The 13,182-nt window shown below is 38.9% G+C and overlaps 1 protein-coding gene across 2 annotated transcripts in view; it reads left to right on the top strand.

Annotated features, from left to right (window-relative positions):
• Window positions 1-13,182, top strand: part of SUPT3H (SPT3 homolog, SAGA and STAGA complex component) — a 284,473-nt gene that overhangs the window by 142,407 nt on the left and 128,884 nt on the right. For both annotated transcript variants that reach the window (XM_026059416.1, XM_026059415.1), the window contains exon 3: window positions 3,784-3,868. In XM_026059416.1, the coding sequence (XP_025915201.1) occupies window positions 3,784-3,868 (85 nt within the window). The remainder of the gene's footprint in view (window positions 1-3,783; window positions 3,869-13,182) is intronic.

Here is a 13,182-nt window from a genome sequence, read left to right as displayed (position 1 = left end):
TTCCTATATACTATACAGTTTTTGTTTATAAAATATGCAATAGGATATGATTGGTTGGCTCTGCAAGTCCTAGGAAGGATCTGACGTTATGATTCAAGTATATGTGCGCACATACATAATATAAAAGAAAACTCTTTGAATTGTCCTGACATTAAAGATGTCGTAGAACATGAGCATGCATCGTAGAACGTGAGCATCACTTTTAAATTACGGATAGTCTAGACAAAACAGACAAATGGTAGGGAACAAATATGAAGAATGTAATTTCCCCATGGTATGACTAGTGTAGAGCAGTGGGGTACACTCACGTGTGAATAGTTTTTGTTGTGCTTTTACAGGTATCAAGCTAAATTTTTTTATCATTAAAATTTCAAAGGCCATGTAAAGAATGCTGAATATCATTTCAGGATTAGCGAAGTAACTCCCCCAACTCTGCACCTCTTTACTAAGATTCCACAGTACAAGAGTAAGTTTTCTATAGATAAAACATTGCATTATTTTACAAATTGGTAAGTGTGTAAATAGTCAAAAACAGTGTTACTTATTTTATAGCTTCCTTGCTTAATACGTAATACAGTTGATGTATTAACAAATTGTTTCCAGGTTGTGTGTAGCATGAAGTAATGCAGAGAAACTTTTCCGAGAAAAGTGTGAGAGTCATTGAGATATATATCCAACCAAGAACCATAGCTAGAATCCCTGAATAGCCAGTTTCTGCTATGCTGGACCAAATTTGGAAAAGTAGGGGTTTGGAAGTACAGAACAGATAGTAGTCAACTAATGCAGATAGCATCTTTTTGTGTCTTATGTGATGAAGGGGAAACTGCATAAAATAAGAGACCTGTTCCTTCCTTCCCCCTTTTCTCCTGTGTTCTTGATTATTCTAGATTGCAGTTCAACCATCCAGATGTAGATGTCTGCTCAGGGACAGCTGAACATCTCTCTAGACTCACTGACCTAGAATGATTAGGGGTGAAGTTTAGTTGCCCGAATATAGGCATTTACAGTAATTTTGGGCACTAAAGGTCCTTCACTGGACCTTCAACTGTGGAAGAGTGCTGGCTACCAACAGGCAATATATCTGTCAGTCCCACTTGGATGTCTTGGACATTTCAGACTATAAGTGCCTCTGTACTCTACCTCTGTACTCTAGGTCTCTGTCACTGTCTGAAATAGAAACTTAGAAACCAGTCTCGCATGTAGACACCCATGTTGTAGGTGTCTGAGTGTGGAACTGAAGCTCACAATCAGAATTTAGGATACATATTTTCGTATGGCTTTTGGGGCATTGCATGGGAAAAGCTTAGGCTTTGCTGAGCCAGAGGTGCTACAGACCAAATGTGTAGCATTCAGATTTTCTGCAGTGCCTATGGTCTTTGTTCATAGGCTGGTAATGGCCACTGCCCATSTCAGATCAAAAGAGGTATCCCACTCCAGCTGAAGGACTGACAGTTAGGAGAGGTGTAGTGAGCAAGTTGTATCATCTTTGAAAAGATAAATGCTAGAAAGTCTTGCTTTATTTTGTACAGTTTTTTGGAATGATTCTATACTCTCGGTAGCTTCATGTATGCTAATAAATTAAACAGTGGCAGTGCCTGGCACTGCACCTTGATCATGTAGACAGTTAAGCTGTTATAATGGTACATAGCCTGGCTTTGTTCTTGGCCAACTGCCGCTTCACCAAAAAGTCCCAGAAATGATTCAGGAATTAGGAGGAGCCAAGGATGTTTCCCAATAAGCAGTGGCTATTATGTTTTCAGGGATAGGAGAATTTAATAACGTGGACATGGAGAGACTTCCGGTTGACTCTAGGGCTGGAGAAGAGATGATGATGCTGTTTAGTTGACTAGAATAGGTAGGACTGGGAGGTAGAGTGGAGCCTTCACCAAAACGGGTTGCAGGGTGTGTAGGACCTGATTTGCCATCTGAATGCTTGTGCTCACATTGTAGCTAATACGCTGTGGGAGTGTGTCAGTGTATATCCTCACGATGTTTCAAGCTGGTCGTTAATTTTTGGATATAAACTTATGGCTTGAAATAGCAAGCATCATCTTGACCTAAGAGTGATAGGTCTTTTATCTGTGACATAGTCCTGTCTGTGGTGAAAGGATCAATCTAATGTCATGGAAGAATCCCCACCCAGTCCGTTTTCTGTCCAGACTGTTCAATGCAATGATCTTGTAGCTCATGCTAAAATTCTGCATCAGGACCTGAACCACGAGTGCAGGTCTTTCTGTTCACTAAACATTGATAACCTGTTCCTTGTTGGACCTACCTATGAAAACGTCATTGCTAGTGGCAATCACTTCCACCAAAATGCAGAGGACTAACTGCTTGTGGGTTAATTCCTCCTTTCCACACACACACAGTTCAGTTTTATGTTAGGTTAGGCTTTCCCTGAGGCTTAATTCTCTTATGAACGTGACTTTCAAGTATTACCTTAACAGATTAATGTACTTGTTTTTTGTCTAAACTTCATTTATTTAAGGCTGAGTCTGTATTTCTTATTTCATCAAGTGGCAGGCTGTCTTTTCGCAGCAGGCAAGGATGAGGCTTTTCAGACAGCCTCAAGGTTGTGTTGGTGGCTGACAGACCCCAAAGTGGGTCCTCCCTGTGTCGGAGCAGCTGGTTTTGACCACCGAGGTGGAACCCGATCTGCCTTTAGAGCACTTTCCCCTGGAATATCAATGAAAAAAGTCTTCGTTGATACCTGCTGAGAGTCAATGTGATGCTACAATTTCCCCAAATGCTGTGCCGTCAATAAAGCAGCAGTGCTGATGGACGTAGAGCTGCAATCATTTCATAGAGTGGTCCCACAGCTGCTCTTTCTGGGAAGGACTATGTCTAAATAATTACATGTAGTAACTAGTATTCTCCAAGATGTGGCTGTACCTGCGAACTACATTGCCTGCCCTCCTTCCCCTCTCCCTAGCAGCTTTTTATTTACACGTGTATTTGAATTCTGAAGCTCCAAGTGGACTGAGATAGGTCTGGTTGTGCCCTACTAAATATTTCTTTGTGTTAAACAGGAGGGAGTCCGAGGCGTGGTAACTTCGGGTTTGGAGTGATTGTGTTACGCCTGTATAGTGAGGAAACACCATCTATTTTTTTAATCATAAGCAATCTCTATTTTCTTTCTTTCGGTTTTTTAATTAGCTATTAAAGCTTATCATCACAGTTTCTCCTTTCGTGATTCCTATTGCAATTGCGTTGCCTTTTGTTCATGAACACTGTCATCCTTTTATGCCCGTCTGTCAGTTTAATCTTACAATGTAGCTAGCCTTTAGGAGCATCTCTTACATAATATGTGTAAAATTGTTTTCCTTTAATTCATAGCAGTTCCTTCTGTATCTTATCACTAGCATTTAGATTTGGGATAAAAACGCCTGCTAGCATTTTACTTTTAACATAATTATTTGGTAATTTTACATTTGAACGGATCTTCAGATACAGAATTACTCCTGATTGTGCAGGTGCTACAGCTTTCCCTACTCTGGTTTTAAAATGTTCCTACAAACTGGGTTTTCCTCTGCCTTCCTCTAATTTTCTTTTCAGTTTTTCTCACTATGTATTTTAGTATACATCCTTGCAGCTTTTTTTCTCCCTTTAATGAGATTACTTTGATTTATATTCCTTGCACCACACTGTGATCCATTTCCGTRTGGTGCACAGGTGTATTAAACTTGTTCTTATTATTCAGATTTTTTTTTTTTGCATGAGACCACCTACTTTGTTGCTTTTTAACTTATTTTCATAACCTTGTAATAAACCACTTTCTTTCAGGTTTTCCTTAGGAGATGCTCGCAGGCCACTGCATGAAACTGCAATATTGGTGGAAGACATTGTCCACACTCAGCTGATAAATTTGGTAAGAATACAACTGATAAAATAGTCTTTACACTAAAGCTCCTTGAAATAGCCTGGAATTTTCATGATCAAGTTTTCACGATCCAATAACTCATAACGGATCTGTTTTTGAAAACAGATAGCTCCCACAAACAGGATGACATTCTGCCTTGATAATCTGAAGAAGCCACTTCTAGGCTTGCAGAGGGGGGTGTATGCTTTGCTTATGGCTTTATTCAGTATTTCTGTGTTATCTGCAAACCCACCTAACTTGGGGAATAAAGCTGACCAAATTTTTTTGTAGAAGGCTTTGCTTCTTAAAAAAACCCTATATAGTCATCTGAAGACTTCATTGCTGATTTTTTATTTTTTAATATTTCTGTTGGTGTATTAATATTTGCTTAATATTTATGTTATAATATTTTTAATATTTAATGTTTTCATTTCGTGTTGAAAATAATGCAGAAACGGTGAATAATTTTACTTACTGAAAGCCAGTGAAAGCGGTTTGTAAATAACTTGAAGTCACTGAAAAAGTTATGAGAGCAATTTGGCTGTTTTGACTCTTGTCCGTCAAAATCAGTTCTAAAACTTGGACTTCTCCTTAGTTTTTAATTTAAATTCAACACCATCTATTAAGAAATCAGCGGAAGCATTTTACAACGCAGAACTTACCGTGGCAGGAACCTGCCAGCGTATTCCAATGACGTTTTGCACACAAAGCGGCACTATTATACGTCACCTCTAGTTTGGGAAGCATAACACGTCTTACTTGTTTTTTTCTCAGAGTGGTCCTTCAAATGAAATTACTTGCATGTCTATATAGGTATGCAAACTATATGGAACTAATATTTACAACTAATACATATTGGAACTAATATTTATGTTTGATAAGACCCTGAATCGGCCACAGCTTTGAGGTTGCAAATTCCGAAATCTTTTCTTTATAATGAGCGCCATCAGAAAGGGTTTTAAATTTAAAGCTCGGTTTTATTGGAACATAAAGTAAAATAATAAACTTTTTAAAGCAGAGCAAGTTGAGAATGGGGCAGAGCACAGAGAAGAGGGGATGACAAATAAATCTCCCCCCAGCCCGTGGTTGCCTGCAGACAGGCGCTTTCCTCCGGGTTCGTGCTCAGTCCGGTTCAGCAGCTTCCCAAATCGCAGCGAGCGCTTCCAGGTCTGGCCCGTTTCTTCTTCGCCCTTCCGCTGGCCATCACGGGGGGCAGGTTTGGTGTTCTTCGTTCCCCGCCTGGGCTCTCCTGAGCCTTCCTTTGCGTTCGGAGGCAACGCAGCCTGCGGCCCCGGCGCTCTCTGCGCTTAAACCGAGGCCGGGCCATTCCCCGGCAGCAGCGAGGACGGGAACGACGCGGCAGATAGATAAACTGCTTTCCTAACCTTTCGCCTCCGGAGCCCAAGGCAGCACTTTATTTCCGCGGCAGTGAAAGTATCTTTAATGGCTCGTTGGTTTGACCTCTGGCACCCGCCTGCCGGCACGCTTCAATCGCGCACTTTTCGCAGGCCTGCCGCTTCCGAGAGCCGTTTTTTGCACATTTGGCATCATTTGATGCTTCGCCTTCTCTCTGAGCTGTTGGTACGTGCGTATATTGGGTTTTCACTTCAGCCGTGGGTATGTTTCCACTATCAGGAAAAAGCTATTTTTAGAACTGAAGCTGACTGCGGATGTGAATTTATCGCTTGCTGCCTAGATTTGGTCATTGTGCTCATGTCAGCGGGTTACGTAGTTCTCATTAGGTAATTTGATGATTTCTTCCCCAAATTCTTGTCCCTTTTGCTGTTCATAATACACGTTTAAGGTTATACCAAAGAAATTATCTTTATGCACGAAGCGGAGCTGGCGTGCTGCGTGCATCTTTCGTGGTACCCCTCTGTAACACGAGGGCGTACTTGTGGATTAAGTCCCGATTTGAGCATCTGAATTCAAAAATCTGTTGCCTGTGCTTGATTGCCTTTGATTGGTTGACTTTTGATATCTTGGAGGTTTCTAGTTCCAGCTTCCGATTCTCAAAGCTGATCTGAACTTTGCTAAATCAGGGGCCGTTTTGGACAGATTTATATGGTTGCTGCTTCAGACCCCTGCGTACTTCATGGAGTCCGGCTGGTATAGCAGATGACTGCGTTAGCAAGTCGAATTCTTGAAAAACATGCTTCTGTTGGTAGGCATCGTGACTTATGATAGGGTTTTGTGTGTGTTTTAATATATATTACAGGTTGTACCCTGCTTTAAATTAAGTTACATTTTGCTAAACATCTGTACAAATGGGGAGAAGGAAATGAGCATCTCCAGAGGGTGATTCACATCAGGCTAAAATTAGTTGCTGAGTTAGATGAGATGAATCACCTCCTGAGGAATTTATTTCCTCAGCTGACTAATAAAGGGCTCCTTTGGTGGCTGGCTGAGATTTGGACGTCTAAAAGTTAGATAACAAAGTTAGGAGAGATGAATTCCGTCTATACTATGTAATTTAATTGTATCAGAATGCTAACATCACTTTGAAAAAATTTGGCATCTATTTTAATTATAATAAATGTTTCAATATTTGCATAACAAGCAATAAAATACAAAGCCCCATAGAATGAAGTGGGTCTGTACATTTTTTATTCAAACAGTTTATCTGAAGGGCGCAATGAATTTGCTTGTATTTTGAAATTAGATTCATTGCTGACTGATGGTATGTGTTCAGAGACTGATCTGTATGTATTTATAGATGTTTTAATATTCACTCTTCAACTGTATTTTTTTATGTGTACTAAGATTAGAGGTTCCAGTCAAGGCTATATTGCCATGTATGATTAGGCACACGCAGTAGATGTTTTTATTCCAAAGGAAATTGTGCCTACAAAAAAAGGGAATGCAAAAAGATGTTAACCAGCCGGGCACAAGCCTTTACTTACTGTTCCAGCAAGGCCTGTTTTAGTTCTTTCTTTCATCATATCCAATACAATTTGCATGTGTAGTAAGAAAGTTCTCTATGCAGCCCATCAGCTTTCTATTTTCAGGCACCTGTTTTAGCTCTGTAATTATATCAGCTGCTTCGCTGCAAATTTCCACTGCCTGGAGTCAAGTTGGAAAGTTATAATTCATGTTTTCTTTACACTAAGATTGCATTCTGTATGGCCCTCTCTATTTTTGGTAAAGCTGGTAAAGCAAATTCTGAAATTCTTAAGAAGTAAATTGCTATTTAAGTATGTATTAATATGAACCGTATTGTACAAGTGCAAGTGAAACCAGAGAACTGTGAATAGAAGCACTGGACGAAGCAGTGCTTAGGGCCACATATTTGGGGGGTTTTATATGAAGACCTAGAAGATGATGGGCTAAGACCTCAGTTCTCTCTCTCTGGCCTTCACTGAATTGGAGCTTGGCACGTCTTCACTGTCAGGTCCATATAGGTGGCACAGGGCAGCGAGGGAGCAAACAAATCGAAATGGAGGGTAGCGTATAGCTCCAACCCTTAAAATGAAGATGTGCGTTTAGCATCTTCCATAGTTCCAGTTGCATATTAGTGGTAAGAGAGAATTGCAGTGGGAAAGGGAACAGAGATGGAAAGGGAGAATTAGGAAACAAGGACTCCGCAGTTAACTTCCCCGTATTATTTTCAGATATGCATACTCTCTGCAGTGCTCTTCAGTCATTATTTTTTCACTGGCTTTTGTTTCTTTCAAGTATCATTGTCTTTCATATGGATTATACATATGAAAGTATGGTATGTTTGTTCCTCTCAGTGAGATCCTTGGGAGCAGAGCTCTTTAGCAGAGCAGACTTTAAACATCCTGACTTTGTGCTGGGTCTTGCAGGGATGATCTGATCTTTTTAAATGATGAGAAATAGGAGATGCACACAGGTCTGGTAGGGCTTGAGTATCTCTGTCCGGAATTTCAGTAATGTTGAGAATGAAAAGGGCTGGATCATAGGAAAATGTAGTAGTATTTGACTAAAGTTAACAACTAAAGACCTCTCATCATCTTCTCTTGATAGGGTCATATCTCCATGCTGGTACTTGAGATGTTATGTTCAAAGGCTGGTAGATGATAAGATCATGATGTGCTACATAAATCGAAAAGGTTGTTAAGGAGTTACTTTCCTTGTGCTGGGGAAGTATTAGCTGGATGTTTAATATCGGGGTCAACTAGCAGCAGTTTATTCCCTGGGCATGCTGAGTATGATAGTAGTAGTACGCATACCTGCTTCCACAGAATTCAGTTTAGCACTAGGTCTGAACCTCAGTCCTTTACGTTTTTTCTAGAGATTGAATGGCTTCTGGGAAGCGAATAGATTTATTTTCCCCCACTGAAAGACATTTTAGCAGTAGCAACGAGTTCAACAAGGGGGCGTGAATAATTACACATACACGCACCAAAAATAGAAGTGTGCTCATAGACAGCAAAGCTCAGAAGTCACCGGGTACTGGTAAGTAACCATGAACGACTGGCTGCTCATTGCAACAGCCTTGAACTACATCCTTCTCCGCTGGAATTCTTTGTACGCTGTGATAATTCATTGCTGAGACTGTCCTAAATGATCGAATTCATATTAATCGAGTTGTGGTTTACTCCCTGTCAGCTAAAGTGTGTTTGCTGGAAGATGGACTCTGATCTCTTCAATTGATGTCAAATGATTTAAGTCAGACCCACTCAGCTGGTTTCTCAGACTGCAGCAGTGTTGACTCCGGTATGCGAGCTCTCCAAACGTTCAGGAAGATATCCGTGCCCTAGAGAGCTCGCATTTTCCGTGAGCTGAGGAGCAGTAAGAAAAAAAATGTAGCTTAGATTGCCCCAGAATCTCATGGTACAGGATATCTGTGGTTAGGGTTTTTGGGTTTTTTTGTGTCATTCATTTTTGTGTTCCTATGGAAGAAATTAATTTCATATAAATTGTGCTGCTATCTTGTAATTATTAGCATTCTACTTCTGCTTCCTTTTTAGGAGTGTGTTTTGGGTCTCATGTTACATATATGCATACATGAATGCTTTGCATATATACATAGGCCATTTTTCTTCCTTCTGGTTTATTATTATTGGAAATTAATTGGCTTTTACACAGATAATCTAGTAAGTTTGGTCTCAACCAAAGCACAGAACACAGCTCAGCAGATGAATAATCTGTGCTGAAATATGTAGATTTCTTTTAAACTATGGAATTAATTCATAGATAGGACACTTACAGTGAGACGCAGTGATTCAGCAGCACTTCAAATCCTTAATAAGTCTGTAATAAGTCCATCCTGTGTTGTAAATTGTTTTTATAATAAGGACTTAAATACAGATTGGGTGGTCCATCGCCATGACTAGAAAAAGGAAAGGTGAAAAGACAGAGAAAAGTTAAAAGGATAGATTTACTGATATGAAATGTTAAGTACTTTATCATGATTGATGTGAATTTTATTTTATTTTCTGAATGAACTTGATGTGCTTTTGTTGCTTCCTAGCTTTATTCCTTCGACTGCTAACCATTCTAGTTTGAAAAGAAGGCAAAAAGGAGAGGAAGGAAAACGTACCTTCACTCACACATCCAGAGAAAAAGACAATAGTGAGAATGGGAGAGAATTTGGAGAAATGAGAATTTAAATAGAAAGAAAGATAAAATTGTCTTGGTTCTTTATATCCTACTCCAACAGTTGTTGTTTTTTTTTAAATTTTAAATCACATACATTTTTCATTCACAAAATGGATTAGTGATTTTAAAGTATGTAACCTCTATGCTGTGCTTGAATCATGCAGTTTCAAGTTTGTCTACTGCATTTTCAAACTGTTGGCCTTGTAACCTTATACACTTAATTGTAGAATTTCTGACATTCCTTTTTAGGAAAAAAAACCCCTTGAAAACAGCACATTCATTAACAGAAATTGCCCAGTGATATAAACAAACAGTGTGAAGCACTGTTCACTCTTGATCACAAAGTTATATGCAACTGTCACTTATGCCACCCCAGTAAGGGGAAAAGTCCTTGTTTTATGAGTCTGTTTTAAAACAGTAATAAAGTTTCCTGTGCAGGACATTAATTAGAGGGGTTATCAAAATAAGACAAACTAATATAATTTGTGATTGTACAAAATAAAGGAAGTTGAGGGTACCAGAGGGACCTCATGAATCACAGGATGGAAACAATCTTCTGGCTAACTAAACATTCAGACTTTGTACTAAGTGGCAGAGTATATATACAACTCAGCAAACCGGAACACACTGTGTGTTTACATGAATGGGAGAAAGGAGTTCACAAAAACCATCTGGGAAAAATCCTCGGACTATACGGTCCGTTCCTGCCATAGAGTAAATTAAATAACATACATGCATTCACAGCAAACATATGGCACACCTGCCCTGGAAGAAATCAAACTGGAAAATAAGTCTGTAATCCAAAGAACTCCGGGAGTACCGGCCAGGTAGCACTTCTCACGCGTGAAGAAAAAAGAGCAAAAGGACTTCATCTCTAGTAAGCAGTCGTTAATTGTAAAGTGCGTGCACATCGCTTGAATGTGCTCATCATTTAGGTTCTGTTATTGCATCGCTAGGAGGAAATTTTGGGGATTTTTTCCGCCTCTTTTCTGTTGGGAATTGCACCTTTTAACAAATTGTTCTGGTTGCTATTCTCAAAGTTGGTTTTTCCCAAAGGCAACCTAATAAAACAAGTTTCCTATGCCCAAAAATGAGGTTTGCCAATTTTGCATTTCAATTTTTATATGTCATACGGGTTTCTGTAGCTGCTCAGTTGCTTGTTTGAGATTTCTCCTTTTCTTCTTTTCTAATATTTCGTCACTGGCAAGCGCTTGAGTTCAGATTACTTGTGCAAATGGACAACATTTCCTCTTTAATACGTTAGTGCATCGTAAAAAGTCTCTTAAGAAGACATTTTATGGAAAATTAAAATTGATGAACCCCTGACTGACTTTTTATGAAGACTTGCCTTTTTCATCTTTAATGAATTTGAAAAATGGTGTCTTGAGTTTTCTACTGTTATATTAGCTGTTACCCTTTTACCGAATTCAGATGTATTTATTCTAAAGCCCAGAGTCTACTTCTTTTTTTAATGGCAATATTCTAGTTACTTTTCCTCCCAAAAGAGTAGATACGCTGCACTGAGATTTTTCACATTCAGCCAAGCAAAATGGAAGAGGACAAGTTTGCAGATACTCTATTGGGAGAGTCACTGCAAGTTCAAGGGGCTATATTTTTTTTAATTTTGTCTAATCCCACACTGATTTTTTTATTATTGTAGCAAAAGCTGCTTACTATCCACGGCATGGTAAGCATGTTTTGGGGCACAGATATTCTTTCTACCCAAGGAGCAAATGGAGAGTTTGTAATACTCAGGAGTCCCCTTCCACGATTCTTGGGTATTTTTCCAATCAGGCAGCCATGTCATTCAGTGCACGTGATGCTCTGGTCGTGCGGCTGTGTTGTATGGTGTTCCTGCCTTATTTATTTCAGAAGATGGTGCTTGTATTATAATTTAGTAAATGAATTTCAGGAAGAGAAAATACGGTTTCTTTTGAATTCTGATTTGTTGTGTGCTGAGCATACGTAATGGCAACTGAGGTCAAAACATAATGCCTCTTCGTTTCACTTGGAGACTGAGAAGATAAATTATCATTTGCGAAGGACTTAGATATTAATACGAAGAACCCTATAGAAAAAAGCCAGAAGGAAATGAATAATTATGTCCACATAATTGTAGCCACATGTTTGACAGTGAGGAAAAAAACCAAACTGTTGACTGGATTGACCAGAAAAAGCAATGGGATCAATAGTTAAGGATTGTCTCATAATACATGTAAAATATACAGATTGAAGGTAGTGCAGGCAGCCATAAATAAATGGTGTTTCCTGATTTTCTGTATCAATCTTTGGGCTTTTTATAGCATTCACGTAGCTTTCTGTGTGTTGTACATGTATGTGTATATATGTGTCTATATATGCATGTCTATTTTTTTCACTCTTAACCCATCAGATCCCTGTTTCGGCTGTTCAGCAAAAGGAATTGAATATATATGACATTTCACTCACGGGATCTTTGGAATCAATTGCATTCTTCAATATACATATACTCAATTAGCTTTGGCTTTGGGGGCTTTTCCGAATGAAGTGATAAGTAGGTCCCAGACTGAGTTTCCAAAATGCAAATACATCCTCTATTTAATTTCTAGTATCTATTGAAAAAGGTATAGCACAGATTAATAGCTATTGAATTCTTGGATGAGCCGTGATCAGCTGTGATGCTCTGTGTGCAGATACGCTCTGTCTAGGGGGTATTGGCTACTGATACTGAAATCACTTCCGATTTTTCTTGAACCATATGGAATCTAGGTGATTAGCTCTTTTGGAAAAAAAAACAGGAAAGTTGAAAAGTTGAAGAGTAATCATTACATTGTTATTACCCAACCTGGTGTACTCTGGTAAATCAACATTTTGTCGATGGTTTTACTCTCTCGTCTCCTCTACTAAAAGTGGTTATGATTCAACAGGTTTTTGCTGAGGTCATTTTTGAGGTAGGTTTAAAAATGTGTATGTCTCAAATCATTTAGCTTTTTCCGGGTTGAAATGAAGGAGCAATGCTTCAGTCTGTAAACAATTATAATTGTATCTCAAGCTTTGAAAGTCTAATGAAAAACTGTGAAATTCAGGGTTTCTGTCATTCTTTTACTTAGTTGTATAAGATATATTGAATATTATAAATATACGAGCATGTGTGTAAATTATATATATGCGCACAACAATCCATCTCATCTAGTCTTCTGATTCTGGCAGTAAGTAGTCAGTGGGACGCTCTAAATGAAAAGAATCCAAAATCTTTCAACAGCGTGCAACACATGGATATTTTATTAGGGAGGTGGACCTCAGGCCAATTTTCAAGAGTGTCTATGTATCTTTGAAATCAGCTCCAAAGTCAGACAAGCAGTATTCATCTCCTGAGAAAGTAGTTATTTAACATTGTGCCGTCCATTTAAAATACAGACTTCTGAAGTGAGTGCAATGAGTTTCACCTCCGTGACTTTCGGCACAGGCTGTATTTTTGGATATTTTGCTGTTCATTGATTCTGTCAAACAGAACTATAATCTTTAAATTGCGAGTGACACAAACTAATTCATGGATATCTGTGGCAAAAGAAGTCATGTTAAATTCTGCATGGTCTTTAAGTGTAACTTATAAACCTTAAAGGTCATCTCAGAGTGTTTAACAGAGCAAATTCATTGTAGTTTTTAAATCACCTTATCTGATTTCAGGCAAACCTGATAGTTTCAGAATAACTTTTTTTAGGAAGATTGGCTTGTTAACAGTATTATGCAGTTACAAGGAAATGTGGTCACAGCTGGTT

The sequence above is a fragment of the Apteryx rowi genome, unplaced genomic scaffold (genome assembly GCF_003343035.1).
Source record: "Apteryx rowi isolate R43461 unplaced genomic scaffold, aptRow1 scaffold_157, whole genome shotgun sequence".
In the NCBI taxonomy this organism is placed as follows: domain Eukaryota; kingdom Metazoa; phylum Chordata; class Aves; order Apterygiformes; family Apterygidae; genus Apteryx; species Apteryx rowi.
This window is presented reverse-complemented; position numbering and strand designations above follow the sequence as displayed.